Source organism: Bactrocera oleae, chromosome 3, assembly GCF_042242935.1.
Source record: "Bactrocera oleae isolate idBacOlea1 chromosome 3, idBacOlea1, whole genome shotgun sequence".
NCBI lineage: Eukaryota > Metazoa > Arthropoda > Insecta > Diptera > Tephritidae > Bactrocera > Bactrocera oleae.
In genome coordinates this window covers 20653125-20677655 of record NC_091537.1, presented here as the reverse complement: position 1 = coordinate 20677655, position 24531 = coordinate 20653125, and the positions used below count along the sequence as shown (strand labels likewise).

Below are 24531 nucleotides of genomic sequence, written 5' to 3'. Positions count from 1 at the left end.
TTGAAAGAGAGTGATGAAAAATCACTGTTTGTATTGTCGTATGATTTCTACAGCAAATACACATATGTATGCATGTGTGTTTGTGGCTAAACGTCGCCGTCAGCGCTGACTGTGACAGTGAATGTGCCGGCGTTTGTTTTTTCACTAAAAGTTAACTTTTTATTTATACCTTGTTTATTATTTAGCGTTTATGTTGTTTGTGTTGTTGCATGTGTGCCATACGTTCTGCTTTATTCAATAAACGCGTAATAATAAAACGGAATTGTGAAAAAGAAAGCCCCAACAAAGCTTAGGTGGGGAGGAAGTGAATATAACAGTGCGAAGCGCTGCAGTTGAGCGGGTAAAACGGTGTAACTAATGTATAGAAATATATTCATACATACATATATAAAGAATATATACATATATAATATGTACAAATATACATCGAATTGTAGCAAAACACACGGCAGCGGCGCGTCGCGTCGTTGACAGCAAGCAAAGTCGCTGTTTGTGTGTGACACCAGCGCCGCTTAGCGCTTTAACTACTCGCTGCGGTGCCCGGTTCTCGCCATATCGCCATAGACATCAAACGGGTATAGACGAACAAAAGCTTAAGCAGTGAAAACGGTACTCAGTTCTAAAACTAAAAACACTAAGTGCTGAACAGGTAGTGCATTTGTTATGAAATATTCCAGAAAATTAATATTTAATAAGCGGTTTTAATAATTATCGCCCATAAATGCTATGAGTTATTATTGTGCTAGTCGATTGCTAAATTGAAAAGCAAACAGCAACGTTTATATAGTTGTGTGAAATTTTATATTTTTAAATTGTGTTTTAAACAATTTTTATTTTATTTTCAAAGTTCATATAATATTGGCAACGTTTGTGGGGTTGTGTATGAAAAGTGTTGACAAATAAGAAATCACAAACCATGAAGTTCCTTATCGGATTACTTGTTGCATCTTTAGCTGTGGGCGGTGTGCTCTGTGTGCCGGGTGAGTAATAATGACTCCTAAAAAATATTTTTAAAAACTCTGGCGTTCATACTTATATCATGATAGGAGTATAATTTTATATGCACTTATTATATATTTATATATACATATAAATATAAAACTAAAAATATACCTTTAATTATTTCTTATATAATGAACTACGTAGCATTTTTTGTTTTGTTTAATTTATGCAATATCACAGCATTTAATAAAAAGGTGACATGACATGAGTAGAATATGGTGAAATGCTTTTTGTTTTATTATTAGTAATTAATTTAATTCATGAAAAAGCCTAGGAAAGTATATAACAAGCTCCTTAAACAAAGTTCAAACTACCATATATTTTGCATTAACTAAATATTGTAGATATCAAGAAAAAAAGAAAAACATTTACTTCGCATGGACCGAAGCTAAATACCCTTTACAGGTGTATTCCTTATAGCAACTATTTTTTTAGGTATGTTTTTTTGTTATAAGCAATTCTCCAGTCGAATAAAGGTTACTTAATAAGAAAAAAAATCATTTAAGAAGATCTTTTTTGTGATTTTGAGCGGTCAGTTTGTATGGCAGCTATGTGCTATAGTTGTCCGATCTGAACAATACATTCCGAGTTTGTAGTGTTGCTAAATCTCGTGAATATATCCTCTCAAATGAAAAAGTCTTCCATACAAGGACTTGGTGTTGATGGATCAGTTTATATGGCAGCTATATGCTATAGTGGTCCGATAACGGCGATTTCAAAAAATAAGCAGCTCTTTGAGGAGAAAAGAATGTGTGCAAAATTTCACGGTCATACCTCAAAAACTAAGCGAATTTTTCACGTATATATAGACGGACAGACAGACGAACAAGGCTATATCAACTCAACTAGTCGCACTGATCATTTATATAAGTATATAAGTAGTTTGAAGAATCTCCAATGTTTCCCTCTGGGTGTTATAAACTTCTGTGCCCTGTTCAGGGTATAATAAGTAATACTGAATATTAATTAATATAAACAGAGATTATTACAGTAGTTTTCATTGATCGAAAATAATTGATCGTAAAATTATTATGGATTCATTTTATGACTACAAAGTGACAATGGGCATAAATATGACAATGAGGCTGGTAATTAGTGATAATGGTATACGTTTGGCAATAGAATAGAATATTGCATACAACAAATTTAATATACTCAGTGCAAAAAAAAAAAATAGTTTGTGGCAATAATATTACATTTTAATAAGACTTTCTTGGACGTTTCACATTTGGCTCACACATTTTAATATTTCCACATTAGTTAAAAAAATAAAAAAAATTCAATATGTGGAAACTCTGTTTCGGCTGTACAAGTATATCGAAAATTTAATTTACTAGCAAAAATAAAAATAGTTTGTGATAACAAAATTAAATTCTAACTAGATTTTCTTAAAGACTTGACGATTGCCACCGATTTTTTAACATTTTCAGTTTTAAAATTTTCATTAGGTGGCAAGTCTGTGCCAAAATATGTTAAATATCAATAATTCCACACTATTTTTGAAACTTTTGTTGTATACTCTTTTACTTGCTTTTGAAAATGCTAATATTAGTTCCTCAGAGACCATATATAGATATATGTTCCCGCATAACGTTTGAGATACCAAAGTAACGAACAAAAGACAATATTTTGTTTTAGAAGGTTATTATGGTGCTAAACTTTAGTTTTTGTGCCTTACAAACCATATTCAGATTAAAAATAATTATTGTGTTTTAATATTAGTTTTCGAAATTTGTTCGTCTATAAATAACTTAGAAAGTAATAGATAGATATTTTACTCATTGATTATAGGTTCTAGAAAGATATTGCACATACAAAGAATACTAGTTTTTTCTTAGGAAGTTTAAGGAGACACTTACATTAATGCTTATCAGCAGAATTTGAAGAGGTCGCATGGTGTCCATTCCAAACGTTTACGTTAATCCAGTGGTTCTGCACTATACGATGAGTTAGTTTAACGGCCACAAAAGCTTTAAAAACTTCAGCATGCTCTGTCTTACAAGTCATTCAGTAATCCTGTAGATATTTATTATACTCGTACACAGCTTAGCAGAGAAATTATGTTAGAGCGATCAATCAACTTAATTTCTCTGAGAGAAATCTGACTGACATGTATCGGAATAATAACTTATCTCAAGATATATATTTAAGAAACATGTTTTCTCTTGGAATGGTCGACATATTCATAAGTCTGGCCGTTTTGTAAAAAAAAAAATAATAGAAACAGTGTTTATGGCATTTTTGTTCCAATTCTTTTGAATTAAGTTTGACAGAAGTACATATAAATTAGTTAATGACGACATGTGCGAACTGAAGTGAAGGCTTCGTTTGCTTGAAAGTTTGACAGTTCCTTACGTTTATGGCAAACTAAGAATGCTCATGTCTCTATCATTCTGTGTTATTCTACAAATGGAAGATGCAGCAAGTTCAAAGCCATATCTAGATTGATATATCTGAAGCTTTTTTTAACTTGCAACACAGATATTTGACATTTCAAATATCCTGTCGAGAGAAGAATTTTGAGTAATGTTGGATGGTCAAGAGTAGCGATCGCCCTTAATTGCATTACCCTGAGCCGGCTAATCACGGTAAGGTTTAAAGGCCCGAAAATAAGTCGGTTTAAAACTTCGCTGTCATTACTTTCATCTCATAAACTGAATGTTAAATCAAAAATACACATGTAACTACTGAAAAATCTCGTAATTTAAAGAAGAAATTCTGCAACTTCCGACATACTTAAATTACATAACATTTTATGCAGAAAAGTATTACATAACTGCACTCGAAATATTAAAATCAGCTTACTATGGACATATTTTTTTGCTGAATATTATTCAATACTTTCTGCCAAATGGCAGAAAAAAAACAACAACAATAAGCCGTAGCTAAAATCAATAACTTGAAAAAATATTTTCATATTATCATACATCAGCAAAAACATAAACAATAAAATATTACGAGGAGTACCTGTGTAATAGCAACAGGGACAGGGTAAAAACAAATAATAATACGACAGCAACAACCTCAACAATCCAACATTGCCATCGATATTCACATTTCCATTTCCATTTGCATTCACACTCGCATTCGTATTCATATTCGCTTTTTGCATTTGCATTTTCAGTGGCGAACTCCTGATTACATATCCCCGCACCCTGTGATGAAGTCGGCAAGCGCTTTGATGCGTTGACTGATGCAGCGATTTACGGTGAATAAATGAACGAGAAATCACCGGAAATTTCAAGTGTGCAATTTCGAATACATATATTCTTTTTTTTCGTACATTGATTTTTCATACAAACGGCACTAGTACTTACCCAGTACTTATCAGTATTTTCGTACTGTATAGTACTTGTAATGAAGTATCTCATTTGCAGTGAAGTATCTCATTTGCACTACAACATTTGGATTTCAATGATGGCAAACTGTGCAAATGATTTCCACTAGATGGAATTTTTAAATTCATAATGTTGTTGTCTTTTTCTATTGCATTTAATCATTTATTGATTTTTTTCGCACAATACTTGCAAGAGATTAAACATTGATGCACTTGTGGACTTATGTCGGTATTATAGAAATATAATAGTGCCACTCAAGCGTTGCTTCCGTGTTTAATATTTCCATACGTTTATATTCTTATATTTTTAATAAAACGACTTTGTTTGTTTTTAACTAGAAATTAGAGTCACTTTGCATAATTAAGTTCATAGGTTGGTCTTAAATAATTTCACAGAATTCAAAATAGAAAAGATTTTAAGTATATGTACTAGATTTAGTTTATAGGTTAGGTTAGTTTGATATGCTCGTCAGCCACTCATAAACAAGTTTTGGTTCTTAGCGATTCCAGATGGAGTGCCAACTTTTTGACAAAACTCTATTTTATTATATCTCCAGTTCGTTTCGCTGATAATACTCACTGTCCAAATTTTCGATACCATTTTTAGATCGATTTGTGTTTTGTTTTAAAATATGAGTATCTCAAAAAAAAAGTAATTGAATCCCAGATCCATAAATTACGTTGGATTACACTTCCTCCAATTCGAAGTTCATTTCGATTTGTCGATATCCGGTTCTGTTTGATGTTCAGTAGTTCTTTGTCTTCGGGGGTTTCATATATTTTGCAGGTTAGGTCCAACTACAATATAAAACATATGAATTAAGGTTTAGTGGCCCCTATTACAGAACTGTTACTTTCGAGCCTGTCTGCAATGTTATTGAACTGATTCTAAAAAGTTCTTCTCGCGTTAATGCATTTTTTTAATAATGGCGCTAGAGATGTTCTTTAGTTTTTAGTGTTTATAACGATGTAACTTACTTGCGGCCATCTCATGATCTTATAGGCAAAGTTGATATTTTTTTCTCCACACATTTCCATCACTACCCTCTCAGCAAGGAATGCATATCCTCATTAGCACTAGTATCAAGCTGCGTCCATACTAAACTTGTCTGGGTGCCTGATCACAGCGGAATCGTCGGATATTGTAAAACCGATGAGCTTGCAAGAAAAGGCACCTTTACTCGATTTACATTAGGATGGGAGTGAAGAGGAGTTCCCCCGTCTTCGTGCCTCCCTGTCTTCGTGCCTCGCAGCAGCTTAGTAGGCGGTGGTCAGCAACCAGCACTTGTGGGGTTGCTAAAGCCTTCTGAGTGGATTATAAAAGGTCCATAGAACTACTAGCAAGGTTCACATGGTCGCAATGTTAGGTGTCCTAACTGGACCTCTAGGCGTTATGTCCATACGACGGTCTTTTTGATCCGTCCCTAGGAGTTCTGGGCATCACAACGGACAAGCGTCTGTAACTGGTCAAGCGAGATTATTCATGGCTTATGAAAAATCAGCCTATTTACCTATATTAACCCTCCCAGCTATCACTTTTTAACGTAAACTTTAGGGCAATCGGAGTTTCTCTCAACATCTCTGTTACTGCTAAGAAGAGTTTTATTTTACTAGTAGACATAACTCATTTTTGGTGACGCTCTTTCTCAATACTCGTGTTGACTCTTCTGTGGCAAACCACAAAGCAGTTTGTGTTCTTATAGTCCATACATAAATATATTTGTACATATGTCTGCACCGCTAACCAATTAATTAAATTAAATTAATACTTGCATTATTTGCCAGCTTATTTACATACATACATACGCTTGAGTATTTCCTTTAGCGTTGTCTCTTCCGCTGCCAGCCCACTTCAGCTTGGTGGCATTCATATTTGCCCTTTTTGAAGGTAATTTATGATGCGTTAATCAGTGTGATAATAAAGTGCACAATTTTTGTGAAATGCTTGTCACAATAAAATCCTATAAGCATAAATATCGCCGTCGTGGCAGCACCAGCATTGCCATGGAAGCGAACCAAAGAGTGGAATCAGTACCGAAGTATCGGTGACTTTTCGGCTGCGGCAGCCATGAACAATTCATGGCATGCATTTATACGAACTTACAAAAATATATGTATATGCGTATATACTTGTGTTTGTGTATGTATGTGTGTATGTGATCCATACTTGTTGGGGACTTTAATTCTTTTGCAGCAGCAATTGCTCTCACTACAGTTTGTCCATTCTTGTTGCTGGTTTTCCAACGGGTTGCTGTTATTTTTGTTGTTATTTGTCATTGCAATTATTTGCAGATGCCCCGTTTCGGCGTAGTTAACTGCGGATTTCGCATAACGAATGTACTCGTACTGTACTTGTGTGCATGTGTATGTGTATATGCGGTTGTGTGTATGCGTACTTTCATACTTGCGCCTGCAGTTGACAACGAAAGCGACAGGCAAATTAACTTTTTAAAATTTATTTCGTAGTTCTTATTGTTGCTTTTTTCTTTATGCGTTGTCCCCGGCACTTCGAAGCGCGTACGCTATTGTTGGTGGACACGGCTTGTTGCTATTCTCATTTTTACTGCTTTAGCTGTGTCGTATCAGTTTTTTGGTTTCAAGCTTAAGATTATACATATATGTACAATATATATTTATATAGATATTTGCATATGATTATAAAAATTTTTATTTTTGTGTAACTTTTTTCTCACTTCCATAATTCTTTGTTTATTCTTGCGATGGCCTACTGACGCTACTAATTATAGGATTATGCATTTAACAACTGCTGCAGAGGATTATATAAGTAAAGAGAGAATTATACGAAGTAATTAAAAATTTTGTATTTATTCAAAGTCTTTTTAAAGCATTTAACTATGTACTTTTTTCTGAAAAATACACTTTTAATTTACGATCGAAATTAGGAATATCACATAATATCTAGGTTTTAATATATCAACCTGTAGAACTTAAATCTTTTAACACCACTGCAATTGGGAGCGAATATTTAAATTTTCACCAATGGCTTGACAGAACTTGTAAAATTAGAAAATTTGAATTTATTCGAAATAAGTGTGTTTGATTCTTCAAGCGACAGTGGAATACTGTAAACATGACTTTTATGCTATTCTCAAAGAAAAATAGTAGTGTAGCTGTGGAATTGTGACAAAGTAGCGTATCTCGACTTAGTACTTTATTCAACTCAAGTCGTAAATGGAAATGTTGTTATACAATCTCCAAACAACTAACCAAGCTGAAATCTTTATTTTTATGAAAAGCCATTTTAAGTATATCAGTGGAAAATTTATAAAATAGCCTATCTCGAATTCGCATTTTTGTTCTCTTGAGCTGTAAATGAAACTGTTTTTGTGCAATTTGTAATCAAATAGCAGTGAAAATCTGTTGTTTAATTAATGATCTTGCCAAAAACCAGTTCGAAATTTTTAATTTCTGTTAAATGAATGGTTAAATGTACTCAAATTTTAGCATACTGAAGTCAAGCTATTTAATAAAAAAATTTCAGATCTGTACCACTCTATATTTTTACTATAACCATAAAACCTATTGACCTGCTTTTTACATTACTAAATTAAGAACTAGAGTCACTTTAGTTCCTTTACTCAGTAATTCGTTTAAATTTTATGGATGTGCGTCCGACTTGAAATACAGTATATAATATTCATTGGTAAAGCTGCTGACTGTTGTTTGAGCTAGTAATCATAATTCTTAATTCTTGAAAAACATTTTTTTTTAAATGATTTCAACCGAAAGTACTCACGATACATACTTACAAGGCTACAAACTGCAGCTTGTGCAAAGAAATTTTAAGCATTCCAACACGCTTAGCGTGAACACGAGCTAAAAAGAAGTTCGGGTGTTTAAATACCGCGAAATTTTATCCGTTAAAAGTTTTAGAACTCCACACTAATAAGTCAAAATTAGTCAGCCTACGTCCAAACTTCGCTTGGACATTGCGTATGCAATAATATCATTAAATTTTTGCCCTTACTGTAATTAATAACATGGATTTTGAATTGATATAGTCAATATATGAATTTATATAATATTCCTCTATGATTTTGTAATATAGCAAAAACTGGAAACTAAACGGGTTTTTATTAAAAAAATCATCATAACTTTATGCAAATTAATTTTTAGCAGCTTCTGTTAAGCATTATACTTCAATATTCCATTGTTACTGTCGGAGAATAAGGTGACCAGATTTTGCTTTCGAAATCTTTTTTGAAAAACTAAACATGTGCGACATTGTCCGAAGTCCCTTTAAGAAAATACAATTTTTACATGAAGGATTTCGTCTCTCTTTTTGTACTCTATTATAGGTAATAACGAAAATTTTATTCTTCCTTTTAGTTTTCAAAAACAGCTGATTGAATTCAAAAAATCAGAATTGGATTTTCAAAAAGATAACTTCGTTGGCATCGCAACTAAATACACTTCACATATATGAAAGTTTTCATACAAATACTTGAGTTTGATCGGTCAGTTTTAATGGCTACTATATGCTATAGTACTCCGATTTGGACAATTTGTTTTGATATTGTACCTTTGCTTTAGCCAATAAACTATGCCAAATTTTGGCATAAAGATATTTTGCCAAATAAAAAAGATTTCATTACAAGGATTTATTTTTGATCGATCAGTTTGTATGCCAGCTTTATCCTATAGTAGTCCGATCTAAAAAAATTGTCGAAGATGATAGCATTGCCTTGGAGAATTATTTATTCTAAATTTTGTGAGGATATCTCGTCAAATAACAATGTTTCAGTAAAAGGACTTAATATTGATTGATCAGTTTGTATGGTAGCTATATGATATAGTTATCCGGTATTGGCGTTTCTGTCAAATGACCAGCTTCTTACAGAGCAGAGGACGTGGGCAAAATTTCATTTTGATAACTCAAAAGCTGAAGGACTAGTTCGCTTATATACAGACAGACGGACATGGCAAAATCTACTCAGCTCATCATGCTAATCTATTATGTACTATATATATATATTTATATATTGTATGTATATATATATTATGTGGTCTTCGATGTTACGTTTTGGATCTCCAACTTCAACAACAGGGTGTATAAAGTTTGCAAGGGTATACAAAAAAAAACGGCAAATTCTCGAGCTTTACTAAATATACTTATATAAAAAGGTTCATTGAATTTCCTACAATGTGCAATCAGAAAAATTACAGAAATATGTAATTAGTGTAATAATGATTGCGTGCTTGTTTGGCGAGGCCTATTCAGTGAAAATGTCTCGTGATACTAGTTTGCTTTTGTGGAGATATATAAATAGATACATGTACATATATGTAGTAAGTCATGGCGGTGACTCAATTAAGAATTATGCAAGTAATAATAAATATATAATAATTATTTTAAATTAACTCTAATAATTAGAGTATGAGTCATTACTCAATCTGCGATAGTTATTAGAATATTGTTGCAGGGTATCCCCTCCTCACTCTGTGTTAAACCACGTAACTTACATAAATATTCAACCGTTAAAAACTAAATATTTTTGTATATACGTGTATATGCAACAACAACTTAGAAACTAATTTTCGCTTTGCAGTTAAAATTTTCAACAATCGTAAATTCTAGAAACCAGTTATCTTCAAAATTTAATGCATATTAAAGTCACCGAGTGTTAATTACTTCGTTAATTTTATCGCAAGTGATGTAATGTAAAAAAAAAAACAGAAAAAGAACAGCGATGAATCACCTCACCACTAATTAGTGAATGCATTCATTAAAAGATTTGCATACATAGTTGTGTGTGTATATGTGTCTGTCTTTGCATATTCGTTTGAGCGTAACTGCAGGTTTAAATTGGAAATAATGAGATATAATTCAGAGCTAATCGTTACTGAAATCAGCAGAAATTAATTTACTGAATTGTTGAAATTATTTTATAACATATAAATCTGTCTGTGCTCAAACCGTTAGCCATAACGGGATTTTCTTTGTATATTTTAAGATAGGACATGATTTGTAGAATTGTAATGAATGTAATTAATTATAAATTTCACGACTAATTTAAACTTTTCACGGAAATTTGCAAACAAAAGTCATTTATATACTTTCTCAAAAGAATCTTCTACGCTTTTGACACTGAATATATTAGTTTATATCTTGTAAAATTGTTGCATTACATTAGTGTTTGACTAGCTCTTACAATTAGCAAATTTTTATGCTAATTCCTTTATCAAATATTCATTTAAAACTGACGAGCAGACACTCCTTCGTCAAAGTTAATGTCAGTTATATAGATTAACTAAGTTGTTCACACATTTTAGAATGATAAATAAATAGTTACTAAAGAAAATTGTATATTGCTCAATTTTGTTGTTCTATAAAATGTTCTAAGGGTTAAGTTTGTGAGTAGTAATTAGTAGCAGTAAACTTGAAGCAAGTATTATTATTATTTCTGCTATTATCTAAGTAATCAATGCCTATTATTTTCTCTAATAAATAAATATATTTATATATATACTTATACAATACTAATGCATACTACTATATTATATATGTACATATAATTTACAGATAATCACATGATAATTATATAACATATTGTAAGTAATTGTAATATAGTGTTTTTTTTTTGTTTGGACATGTTGTTTTAAAGAAAGAGAGGGCCAATTTTCGACAATTTTTTGCTGCAATTAAAGCCGTATATCAGCAATAACGCGCCAAATACTTTCTTCCAAAGTGTCAATCGTCTGGTACTTATCGGCGTATACAAACGACTTCACATAAGCCCACAAAAACCAGTCCAGCTTTGATAAATCGCACGATCTTGGAGGCCACGTCATATGCCCACGACGCGAGATAATGCGCTCACCAAAAGCAATATCGACCAGTGATTCTCTCTGTCTATAAAGTACACTAAACAATGACTTTCTGATGATGTAACGGTGTCTTTACAATGACTTGTGCATTATTATCACTGCAAATGCGTTTATTAACGTACCCAATCAACCAAACGCTAAAGAAAATTTTCTTGTGTAAATCGGTATCAGAATCGGTGGCCATCTTGTTTTGGACCCATTTCCCAAATGTGCGACGCGCTTGATGGTCGTTCGGCTACAATTCACGCACGAGTTTAATTACACGTAGTTTATAAGCGGTTGATCTAATTAATACAGTATTATAACTTTAAATTTATAAAAAAACTAAGAATTTGAACGCTCTCAAAAGTTGTGCATACTGGGTGTGCATTTTTTTCAAATCCAATGTAACAACCGTAAGCTTTGCTGCCACTTCGTTGATACATGAATATATCTCTCATACATTCAAGTACTTGTACATATATACATATGCACTTCTGTGCGTATATTTGAAGTTGAGTTCACATGTCCCAGCTGAACATTCGAATATTTGGCTGAAAACCGCAAATTGCTATTAACGAAAATCTAATCATAACCGGAAATTAATTTGACAGAAATCTCATTAAATTTACAACGACCACAAGCGTAGTAACCTCTGCGGCTATGCTAGTTGACGACGAAAGTGCCAGCGCTGACGACGGTGACAAATGCCGGAGGGGGTCAGCGTAGTGGGTGATATACAGCCGGTCGGATTGTGCTGACTGACCGACCAACTGGACAAACTCGTAACTAAATATTGCCAACTTTTGCAAGTGTTGCGCAATTCACCGATGCATTTGCAACCGATGCGTCGATTCGATAGGCGGATGTGTGAGCTTATGTTTGTATGTCACTCGATGGAATCTAGATTTATTAACACATGTAAATGTATGAAACCATATGTGTATATACAAAACTAACGGTGCACAAGGATTTCACAGACACATACATATGTACTTATATTGTATATAGAGAGAGAGGGGGAGAGCATCAAATACAAACGTACAAATGGGGTTTGTAACGCACCTTTGATGCTATACAAATCTAAGCACCCACATACACACATATCTACATTTGATAAATGTACATATCCATATACATATATACATACTTGTATACATATATTGAATGTGTGAGTTGCACGAGTTATTATCAGTGATAGCGGTCATCAACATCAAATGCGGTTGCACCACTGTTAGCCGCATAGAGTACTCTTCGTAGGTTGGTGTGGATTTTGTTGTTTGTGTTATTGTTGCTGTCAATGTTGTTAATGGTAGTGGTAATGGTGGTAATCGAAACAAGATACGGTGAATGGCTTTGCATTGATAACGTGACTCCATTAGGCAGCTTCAGTGCCTCTTGGTGAGCAATGTTGGACTTCTGAGTGTAGTTCTGTTATGAAAACGGCGCTCATAAAGAACTATCAGTAAATTTTTCGAAAAGTAATTTTCTTACTTTTCGATACAAGTTTTATCATTCTTTTAAATTCTACGATCAGGAAAAAGTTTCTAGTCTAAAGATTCGAAGAAAACGGTGGTTGTTGGAGCTATTTGGTGTTGCCAACGGTTTTATTGATTTGAGACGCTGAGTATTGTTTTTATTGTAATCTTTTTTGGCACCAAATTAAGAAGAATTTTCGCATATCTAAATATTCAAAAACGAACGTCAATTATCTCTATCATTTTCATTTTACTTTCAATATCAGAAGAGTGTTTTTGTACATTTTTTATATATTTGAAATGGTTGCCACCTGTTTGAAATTTTTTTTCTTTAAATATGACCATAAAGAGTAGATATTAAGCGGGAGTTATTTGATATACTTCAGAAAAGTGTTCGGTTAAAAATATATTTTCACCGGAGTTGCCACCTTTTCAAAAATAAAATGTCATTAAAACATATATTTTTCACATAAAATCGGAAACAGATCCAAAATGTTGACGTTGACATTTTTTTAATTGGGTTGCCACCTATTTAAAAAAATAAAATATGCGAATTATATACTATTTAAAGAAATCTAACGTACATAGTATATTATACATACAATTTGTAATAAAAGATACAATATTTTTTTAAGACAAACAAAACACTGTTCGGTCCTGCAAAAATACTGAGGCAAATGAGCCGTTTGGAGAGGAAAATATCCGTGGTTTTGGTTCGAGTTTTCGATTCGATTAGGTTGGTTAGATGATCTGTAAGGTTTGGATTTCTTTAAAGTTTTCAATGTGGCCAACGATTGCGTTTGTCAAGATTTTAGAAGAGAAGGATATATTATATGTATAATTGTGATCTCCACTTTTTTGTCGCTATGTTTGAGTTCAGCTCGCTTGTCAAAAAATTTACATATCAGAAGCAAGAACAACTATCTTCTGTTGAACTCAATGCAAGAGAGTAAATGAACACCTCAATCTGTCGTATATCCGTTTGCTTTTTCATCTCTGTTTGATTAGCCCGCCAACCTAACTAATTTATCGTGGTTAGAAAAAATGTCAGTAAGATATCTTGTATATGCATCGAAGAATATGATATAAAGTTAAAGAGAGAGTTCTGTATACTGCATTCGATGCAATGGCGTTCAGAAACTCAGCCGTGTTTAAACCAGAGTTGCTAAATATTTTGCATATAAGTATAAACAAGAATATTGGTTTTACAGTACGTTTTATGTCAGAGAAATCATTTCTTTCATACAAACGGCACGCCAACAATATGCAACAACCTGTTAGCAATATTTATTAAAATTTGATGGCAAAGCCTAAAATGAAATAAACATTTGAAATATTCGATTGTCAATAACAATAAATACACACGATTTGAATTTTATTATCTTGTGCAGACACACTTACACTAATATGCATATATTATTATGTATGTGTGTGTAAATATTATTAAAATAAGTGCGTGTGTCATTGTTTTACGTGCCAATAATCGTTTAGATTATGAAAACAATAACCTCTTTGCGTTTAATATGAATAATAGCTGTTTGTTGTTGTTGTTGCTTTGCGTTTGTTTTTGCCCATCATATTGCTCATGATTTTCCCTGCCATGTCAGCGAAATAAAATCGTGCAAAATTGTTTACTCATGATTGCATTTGATGCGATTATATTGTAAGCCACAGCGTCAACACGACGAAAAACTCCACCATTCACCCTCATCCAACAGCGGCTAAATAAGCACATCGTCAGCGCCGCCGCCCAACCCTTTTAATGCTCCGGCATCACATGTTCAATGGCCTATATCTCTGTAAGGATCGCCACAATCGAGTGAAATGTACGCTGCGGCCGCTCAACTAAACTCATAACGCTATCTAAATATAATATAATATCAATGTGCGCTGGTGTGTGTACTCTCGCATTTGTGTACTCATGTGTTTGTGTGCGTGAACTTTTCTATGCAACATTGCTTGCAGCCGCAATGTTGTTGCATATTTTGCGGTTCTAATTGCATATCTACAAAGTCAGACTTCCACATCAATGCGCTGCGAACTAATTATTTTGATGGCATATTGAAATACTTTTAAGTAGGGGTGTTGCGGCGTGCGTTTGAGGTGGCATTGATGGGTGGTTACGTGTGTAAACATATTGCTTACACCATTTGCCGCTACTTAGTTGCACGGTAGGTACTTATGTAATCATTCGGTTTGTATATTTCAGTACAGGTGTACACATGTAATATATATATCTACATATCTACATACATACGTAATATACTTATATATGTATGTATGGTATATGCAGTTGGTGCAGTCAAAGTGTTTTTCATTCATTTAAAATTTCTCGGAAATTAAGCATCAAATGAAGATATTGAAAAAGAGCACAATTCAATGCTTCAATTCATCAATGTTTGATCTTAAATTTAAGCTTTCAGTTTTTGCTTTTTGTGGTGAGGGCTGGAGCTGCGAAATCAAACGGACCTCCATTTTTAACTTTTCCACCGCATTATTGGATTTAATTTTTGAAAACAACCTTCCTTGCCAATTCACTGGCTTTTTATTTGTTTCGTAACCGGAAAAATTGTTCTCTTACCTCCGGAATACAACGTAGCCTTATGTGTTGATGGTCGCTGACGAGGAGAACTACTCCGTTAGACTAACGAAAACAAGAAAAAACGTTAATTTCGGTTGCACCGACGTTAGAATACCCTTCACAAATAAAGGGCCTTTCATACATGGACTTGATTTTGATTGTTCAGCTTTTATGACAGCTTTATGATATAGAGGTTTGTCCTGGAAGATGTATTTAAATATTTCGGCATTACCTTGGAAAATAATCCGTGCTAAGTTTCGTGAAGATATCATGGCAAACAAAAAAATTGTCCATACAAAGAGTTGATTATGGTTATTCGGTTTGTATGGCAGCTATATGCTGTAGTTGTCGGATCTAAAAAAATTCTACGGATATTATAACTTTACCTTAGATAATAATCCTTGTCAGATTTAATGGAGATATTTCGTCAAATGAAAAATGCTTTCCATATAAAGGTTTAATTCCGATCGTGGTTCGATATTGGTAGTTCCGACAAATGAGCACCTTCTGGTAGAGAAAAAGACGTGTGCAAATTTTAAAACGATATCTCAAAAACTGAGGGTCTGTACTCTGCTCGTTATGGTGGTCATTTATATTATATAATATTATATTACATATATTTATTTGGTCTCCGACGTTTCCTTCTGACTTATATTTTGGAGACTTTCAAAAGAATAAAAAAATACGCATTATGACAATTTCGCTCCGTTGTACTTTGTGGAGTGAGTTTGACAGCTAAGTGCTTAGGTCATGACGTCATGAACGAATATTTGACAGCGCTTCTGTTTGCAACTACAATGAAAGTGTGACAGTTTCAATGTTGTCTCATTCCATGCTTTCGCCACTGACGTGATATGTAGCAAACTTTGAGAAGTACCATTTTTGGATATTCTTAGAAAATGTGAACAATGGATTTGAATGATAGTCATACACCAATTTTTAATCTATCCAACCTGGTTAATAGGGTTGTCACGTTAGTTCGAGAAAATATTATTTACACAGGTATTTTGTAATTAGCATTCTTTTCTGAACAGTCTACCAAAATTTATCAAAGTTAGCGGAAAGAAAAATTTCCTTAGAATTACCTCAACTGAACTTTGTCTTTTTTTTTAAGTTCTGCTGACGCAGTCACAATTCATAAACAATAGTTGTACTTTCGATTTGATAAATTAGGTATGCGCGTGACAAATAAGTGCACAAGTTAATAACTGGGTTTGCAGGTTAGCCAACAGGGGTCTTTAAACTGAAACTTGGCATAAAAATATATTATTTGTAAATATATTGATGTCACCTTTTCACGTACTCCTTTTTGTATTCGTTCTTATCTCGATATGGCAACCAGTGACAAAAACGATCCGAGTGCAAAGCAAGTGTTTTCAACCATGACCATACCTATAGACATATAGCTGTATGGAAGTAAAGAAACAGATTCGTGCATACCACATGTGTGGCAATAAATTAGATATTTTTTTTTCGCCATGCAGCGCTACTTCATGCGGTATTCATATTAAAGTAACTCATCACCAGCGATATTCGTAATGTGGCGAATATTCTGTAAGACACACATAAGTATATAGCATAAATAGTTAGAAGGTTCCGCTCTGGTGGTAACGTTGGAAATATATTATCATTATTTTCATTGTTGACTTTGTATTTTATTTAAAATAAAAGAGTAAGACCATTCCAGGCTGCTTGTTGAGGAAATATTTTATCTAAGCAAGTTGTAGACTTCTTTGAGTCCGAAATTTTTGATTCGATTCGAAAAAAATACAAATATAGAACCAACTTTATACAGATATTTTAAAAATTTTTGAAAGACAGACCGTAAACTTACACAGATCAATAGGAAGACTGCAATGGTTGACTCATTCAGCTCATTATACCACGAACGGAGTATATTTAGTTTGCCACGATGTTTGTAACACCCAAAACGAAACGTAGAAGACCCTATAAAGTATATATAGGTATGTATATAGTAAACCCTCAGTTTCTGACAAACTTTGACCTGAAATTTTCCACTCGTCCTATTCTACCCAAAAGTCTGCTCATTTGTGGGGGGAAAAATGCGTCTGTGAAGGGTATTTTATTTTGGGTGGAGCCGAAGTTAACGTTTTTTCTTATTTACCTCTTTATTACTTACAAAAGGAGTTTCATATTGAAAATTACTAGGAAGATGAACTAGAGTTGCTAGATCTATGCCTTCTTTTCTTTAAACTATGTGTGTGGTATGTAATATATGGGAAAAAGTTTACTGGAAGCTTAGTTAAAACAATTCATCATCAACTTCTCGGATTATATAAAAGCGTTAAGATCTCGAAGTTAAACTTCATCTGAATGAGAGGTCTATAGAAGAGTTACATAGGGGTTTTCAAATATTCTGTGAAAGGAGAGCACCGATTTATTAAGCTAGGTTGACAAGAAGGCCAGGAAGCTTTGAAGCAGCTGATATGCAAAATACTGTTGAAAAAGCTATTCTCGGTTGTGGTTCTCAGTTTTATTCCGAAATTCAAACAGTGAATCTGAAGGGACGATTGAGCAAGAGCGGAGACCTTATAACATATATGTATGTATGTATATAAATGATTAGCGTGAAGAGCTGAGTTGATGTAGCCATGTCTGTCTATACATACGCGAACTAGTCCTTCAAGCAATATCGGACCACTATAGCATATAGCTGCCATACAAACTGAACGATCGTAATCAAGTTTTTACATGAAAAACTATTTCATTTATATTTCACGAGATTGGTCACAGTATATTCTCAAAATCAACTCAACAATCTCTGAAAGAATTCAGATGGGACCACTATAGTTTATAGCTGGCGTACGAACTGGTCGATCAAAATCAAGTTCTTGTTTGGAAATCTTTTTATTTGTAAAGGGTATTCTAGCTTCGGTGCAACCGAAGTTAACGTGTTTTCTTCTTATTTTTTCAAAATTATTTTTCTAGTCCTCAACATTGTACAAATATATATATCGAATAAGTAGTAGAAGTATAATTAATCGGACCATAAGTACGATCAAACGGTAAAGCGCCAACTAGCGGCTCAATACTTATTCATATTTTACTTTCGATATTACTCTGGCATGTTTTTTTTACAATTTTCTATAGATATTCCAAATGGACGTGAATTTGACTTAAAACTTTTTAAAAATGTCCGTTTTACAAATAAATTCCAAGTGTTACAAAAAATAGTTCAGCCATTACCGGGAAAGAAGTTTTCTTTTTAGAATTTTTTCTCACTATCTTTGAAATACTCTCCATTACGGCAGTCATTCTATCCTTCCTTCACCCGACCTTAATTTTCTTTCCTTGTAAACACGTGTTATCTTTAAAATAGAAAGTGTTATTCACCACAGGGTTTCAGGCAATAAATGCAAATTAGGGCACATCAATCAAGGTGGAGTATGGAATAACTGTTTTAAATTCGAAATTTATTCAAAATCATTCTTTACTTACACCACATACATACAGACAGATGTGTATATACAGATTTCTCTTTATATTACAATAACATAAGTAGATTCCTGACATGAAAAGAATTCACGCCCAATAAATCTGTATAGCAATCTTCTAATCGAACAAAAATATATACATACTTATGTATATACAAATACTTATATTATATACATATATATAAGTTATAACTGTGCATTCCTTAACAATATGAATGCTCGTTTAATTTAACGGTTTCTTATGTCTATCAAATGGGGCCGCGCGGCGCCACAAACGTGTGGTGTTACAAGTGCTGACAGATGACGGTGAGCTGGTGGCGTTGGCGGTGGCAGTGGTGCGGTGTGTGTGTATGAGTATGTCTGTGTCACTGGTGTACGTGAACGTGACACTTGCAGGAGCTTACATTGGCATTTATGTGTCAACTGCACTTTTAAGCCGATTTAACCAAAAACAAAAGACAAGAAAATCTCTTTGAGATTCCAAGTGTTCGCATTTTAACTGTTCAGTGATAAATTAAAGTAAAGTATGAAAAATGTGGGCCATTCGCTGGCACACATGCAAACACCCGCACACACGTACATCATGTATATCCAGCGTTTATTGTGCGAATGGTGCACCTTGCACACCGTTGACTGCAAATATTTACTACTTATAAATAAAGTGGAAAAATGGCTGGCAATATTTTACTGCTGGTGAATAAAAAGTTTTTGCCAGAATTGCCACTTCAGACATGCGTCGAGATAAAAGCGCGTAGAGTATAACTCAAGGTGTACCAGGGTGTGTGGATTTACATATGTTGGGTGTAAATATGTGGATCACGTATCAAAACAAAAAAAAAATTGTAATAAAACGTATCAATATTTTTTGTGAATATTTCTATATGGGTTGATAAATGCTTTGGTGGATCAAGAATTATCGTATTTATTATTTGGAAGTGAAAATATAAAATTAACTGCTGCCTTCGAGAATTTTGACAATATTTAAATATTTTTTATGTATTAAATATTATGAGTAAAAAGTTGTGAAGATGATGTGGATTACCACTCTACATGCCATATAGCCAACGAAACAATCAATTTATTGAACGAAACTTTCAATTAGGGCATTATTTCGCGTCGTGCGACTGTGGCGTTTGCCTCCAAAACCGTGCGATTTAACAACGCTGGAATATTTTTTGTGGGGTTATGTGAAGTCGCTTGTCTACGCAGATAAGCCTGAGACGATTAATGACTTGGAAGATAATAGTCGACGTGTTATTGCTGACATAAGGCCCTAATTGCTGCAAAAAAAGGTCGAAAATTGGGTATCTCGGCAGTAATTTATTCGCGCCAGCCGCAACGTTCACTTCAACGAAATCATTTTTAAAACTAAATTTTTGGCCGTTAAATTATAAACGTTTTATTACTTTCTTAAAACCATATGTCTATAAAAATATGCTGTCTTATCCGTATCTAACTATTACTTTGGTAACTTTCTTTTAATAATAAAAGTATATTTTTTATTAGCGATCCATGATTAATATTGTACATGTTCTCTTGTGCGTATGGCTTTTCTCGATGAAATATTTATTTATATTTGTTTCCAAATTCCGAGCTCATTTTCCGATCCATACTATTTACATATGTATATACATATATGTATACCATATATATACCATATGTTACCATACTTACAATACATTATTAGCAAAAAAACAAAAATATGCTCGTAGTATTATATAATTCCTTTTCAGCACCGTAAAATGTGCTGACTCTAATGAAAAGTGTCAATATTTATAAAACAAACAGAGAGTATTTAAAATATAGATATAAGTATATATAAAACACTGATATTGAATAAGGTTTAAATATTATATTTACATGAATATTTAGTTAGGTCAATATGTCGAGAATGTGCGAGCATACCCAGTGGAGAAATTACAACTATGTGATTACGACACAGAAACTATACTCGATCTTTGAAAACATGGAAAGTGACGAATTGAGCAACCAACTGGTATAAATCAGAGTTTTAAAAATAGTAGTAAATATATAGAGATCATTTAAATTTGAAAAAGTGTGTCCACCTTTACATACAATGTATTTTGTAAGAAAGCAGAGTTTCAGTTTAGCGGTCAGTTAATAAGTTTAATAAGTTAAGTTTTAAGTTTTAATAATTTATTTAGAGAGTGCTGAATCGAACGTCGAACTAGTATAATTCATATAATTTGGTATAAAAAGTAGCAGTAGAAGTAGTTAAAAAATTTGAAAGCACTGTTGCCAATTTTAATGTTTTTTTGTTAAAAGAAAGCAGGGCTCCACTTTAGCAAACAGCGGAGTGGCGAATCGAATATGTTTTAGGTTTGATTTATTTTTACTTTACTTTACTTTTTTGCATAAATATTTAAGTGAATTTGTCTCTACTGGCTTTCACAATCAACTCATAAATAATCACCTGTTTAACTTCGGTCTTTCCTATTGTTTTGTATGCAGGTTTTTGTGCGTTTTCATGTTTTGATTTTCGTTGTCAGGGTGATTAAATTTGAAAATAGCATATATTTGGCGTAAACAAAGTCTACTAAATACATTTCGTCAACATATTAATACCCTTGAATGTGTGGAAAAGTGTGGCAACTCGCTATATTTAATTAATTAATTATTTACAGTATATTGTTTGCGAAATTTATAATTTGTAAAATAATGTTTGTTTTCTGGTAAATTTTATGTATGTATATAAATACTTAAAATCTATCTGTGTGGCACAATGCCTTTTTAATTGGGTGCTTAGTTTGATATAATGCACACATTTGTGACAATATTTAACTATCAAACTATCTGAATACAATGCAACCGATGCAGTTGAATATGAATAAGAGATTTTCGTGCTACTAATAAAGAGGTTTAAATGCTTAAATTTATTTAATTATGTGAATATTCTTAAATTGAAGCTTTTGACTTAAAAATTGTGCGAACATTTAAATAAAGTCAATCCTTTTTGGATGCAACCAAGGTAGAAAGTACGTAGCGAGGCTTTGACTAATGCCAGAGTAGCATAAAATTCGATAGGTCTGGTTTTTCTAAATGACGAACAATATTTTTGACCGAAATGTGTTGAAAATTTTCGTGTTTGTTTTCCTCGTTATCAGAACACTCAGATCTATTTTTGGGAACGTAGGACAATTGTACGGGGCGGAATTGCCAGTACTAGCAGGGAAACCTCTGCTAGAATTGTGGGCAATACTACGGGCACGTCAACAGAAGTCGAATCGCTGTTTGGCAGCCAAAATTCTGGAGCGCTACGGTGCCAGGAAGTCAGAGCAGGCATCTGTTCGTATACGATTGCAGTAACGAGGATGGTGTCGTCTCCCATGAAGAGTGGAAAAGCGAAACTGCGGCCATTTCCGTGGTTTTCAAGAAGGTGGGAGAGGTGTGGAAAGGGGCCAGTTTGGAGGCCGTATACAAAGTTGATCTTTCAATGCATCCTCGTGCTCGGGCTTGCCTCTCAGACGAACCTTCCTCCGCAGAAGAAATTGAGTAGATTATTAGATAATGTACGCTGTCCGCGCACGATTCATGAGTTATACAGCTCGAGAGAACCGATGAACCTTATCGGCATACGCTGATCCTGCTCAATGCGGTGTCCATCAATCCTCTCAAAGAGTCTAGGGTGGCCGTAAGCTATGGCTTTGAGAGGGATTATTCCTACGGATGCCAGGATGGATGGTCCTAAACTCCATAGTGCGGTAGAGGAGAAGGGAGAGACCACCTAGGGACCGTGGAGATAAAACTAGCCAACAAAGGAGGTGGATCGTCAACTATCCAATCCGTCTTCAGTTTGGAATGGCTGTGCAAGGTATACCGCAAAAGGGGGCCCTGAACTAGCGCTATCGGAGAAGAGAATGAAGGTTCTTTAGGTTAATCCTCATCATCATATATTAAATTTGGTGGATACTTCTGACAAGCTCACAGAAGTCAATACACCTGCAAAGCTTAAACGAGACAATTCTGCTATAACACTCTAACCTAACTTATACTGATCTCTCTCCGAATTCAGTTAAAACACAACAAGAAAGTTTTCCATTCTATCAATGGTAAAAGCTTTATGCTTTTAGATTCTCCCATAATTGTGATGTCACCAATTCGGCAGGCGAAAGATTAAAACTCTACGCGACAATAGACTGTTGAAAATATACGTGTACTCGAACTAATTGAATTCGATTTCAACATAACTGTTTTAGTAGCTGACAGCAGAAGGCATAAGCCTAATGAATCAGCATTACGGTGCCTCAACAAGTGAATCTCGCACAAAAGTGTTTTGAATGTACCGAACTTTCGCGTTACAATCGCGGTTTCGTCATATGTGGCTGCCGGAAAAAGGGATGAATGGGCCGGAAAACATTATTCCTGCATGCGCCTTTCGTTGCTATTTGTAATTGTGCGCAATTTTTGGTTTTGCTAAATACCCGTACATTATACATATAAATCAGGCGGTAATGAGATGAGGCCGCCGCAAAATAATTGAGAGAAATGATGATGCGGAAAAGCCAGCGATTAGAGGGCGGTGTGGGTGCGGCAAAACAAAACTCGTTCACATTTAAGTAACGGGAAAATTTAGTGCACAAACCGCTGACGTAGCGGCGCGATACGAGTAACGGTACGCAAACTGACTGATGTTCGCAAAGGTTCTTCTAACTTTTGTTGCGTCAAAATGTGCCACAAGCGTGCGAGCGTTACATAATTTGTTAACGGTACATCCCTGGGGAAATGTAGAGATTGCCGGGCGGGTGATTTGGTAAATTTTGCTAAATAATTTTTGAATACGCTGACATGTGGCAAATTAAATGCTGCGCATTTCTGCTGAATATTAATTGGGAATAATGTTCGCACAGGAACACATAGACCGATTTCATATGTAGACATACCAACGTACCGCCATAACAGTTAATAAGCCATGTTGTGTTAGTCTGATTTGCATTTGCAGGCGTTAATTGATTTTTCTGTTCTCTTTCTCTTTACAGCACGCTCTCCGAGCGATGATGCTGAGGTGATTGATGTGCCGCGTCGCCACTCAAATGACGATTCGGATGAAAGCTCAGGCGGTGAACCTGACTTCAAAGATTTCAGGGGCGTTATTGATACTGGTGTGGGCTATCCATTCTTGCAGCCACATCCATTGCCGTTCTCATTTAATTTGGGCTTCTTCGATGCTTTTGAAGGTAAGTACGTTTGGAAGATTTAAAAGTAATTCAAAAAGGAAAATTTACGTGCAAAAAATTATTTAGGCTTAAATATAATATTTTATAAGTATAAGGTTGTTAAGTGTAGCTAATTGGAAGATTGAGAATAAACGAAAAGGACAATTGTTACAAAAAATTCAGCTTAGATCAGAAGTAATCTTATACTCTTTATATACTTATGTAACCAACCGTTTTTTGTGCCAGGCTGGATCAATTTTAATCCATTTCCTTTCTGATCAGTTTTAATAATTCTTTTTTTGCAATTAACTACGCTCTTTTATTAATATTTTTTGGAGCACATACTTAGCTAAATTATATGCGAAGGCGGTCGAATAGTCTTCTTTCAGCTCAACACATTTGAACCATTGATGATCGAACTTTTTAAAACATTCTGTTAAATAATACTTCTGGGGGTCTGCAAAGTAGTTATTCGTAAAATCCATATGGAGGAAGGTGAACTGGATTCATCTTGCCACTTTCAATGCTTACTCGATCAATGATATATAGGATATGATAGGAGTTAATGGGTAGCATGAGAGACGAATATCTGTTCAAGTGTTATCCATCGGTTTTGGATCGACCCTACGACTTAACCTTACATTCGTAACGTCTTCATTGAACTAAAATTTCTGCC

The 24531-nt window shown here is 34.1% G+C and overlaps 1 protein-coding gene across 1 annotated transcript in view; it reads left to right on the top strand.

Annotated features, from left to right (window-relative positions):
• The first annotated feature begins 494 nt into the window (after window positions 1-494).
• vir-1 (virus-induced RNA 1) overlaps window positions 495-24531 on the top strand; it is a 41769-nt gene continuing 17732 nt past the window's right edge. Inside the window, exons 1-3 of the mRNA XM_070106215.1 lie at window positions 495-649; window positions 848-980; window positions 23679-23876. Of these exons, the coding sequence (XP_069962316.1) occupies window positions 917-980; window positions 23679-23876 (262 nt within the window). The 5' untranslated portion in view covers window positions 495-649; window positions 848-916. The remainder of the gene's footprint in view (window positions 650-847; window positions 981-23678; window positions 23877-24531) is intronic.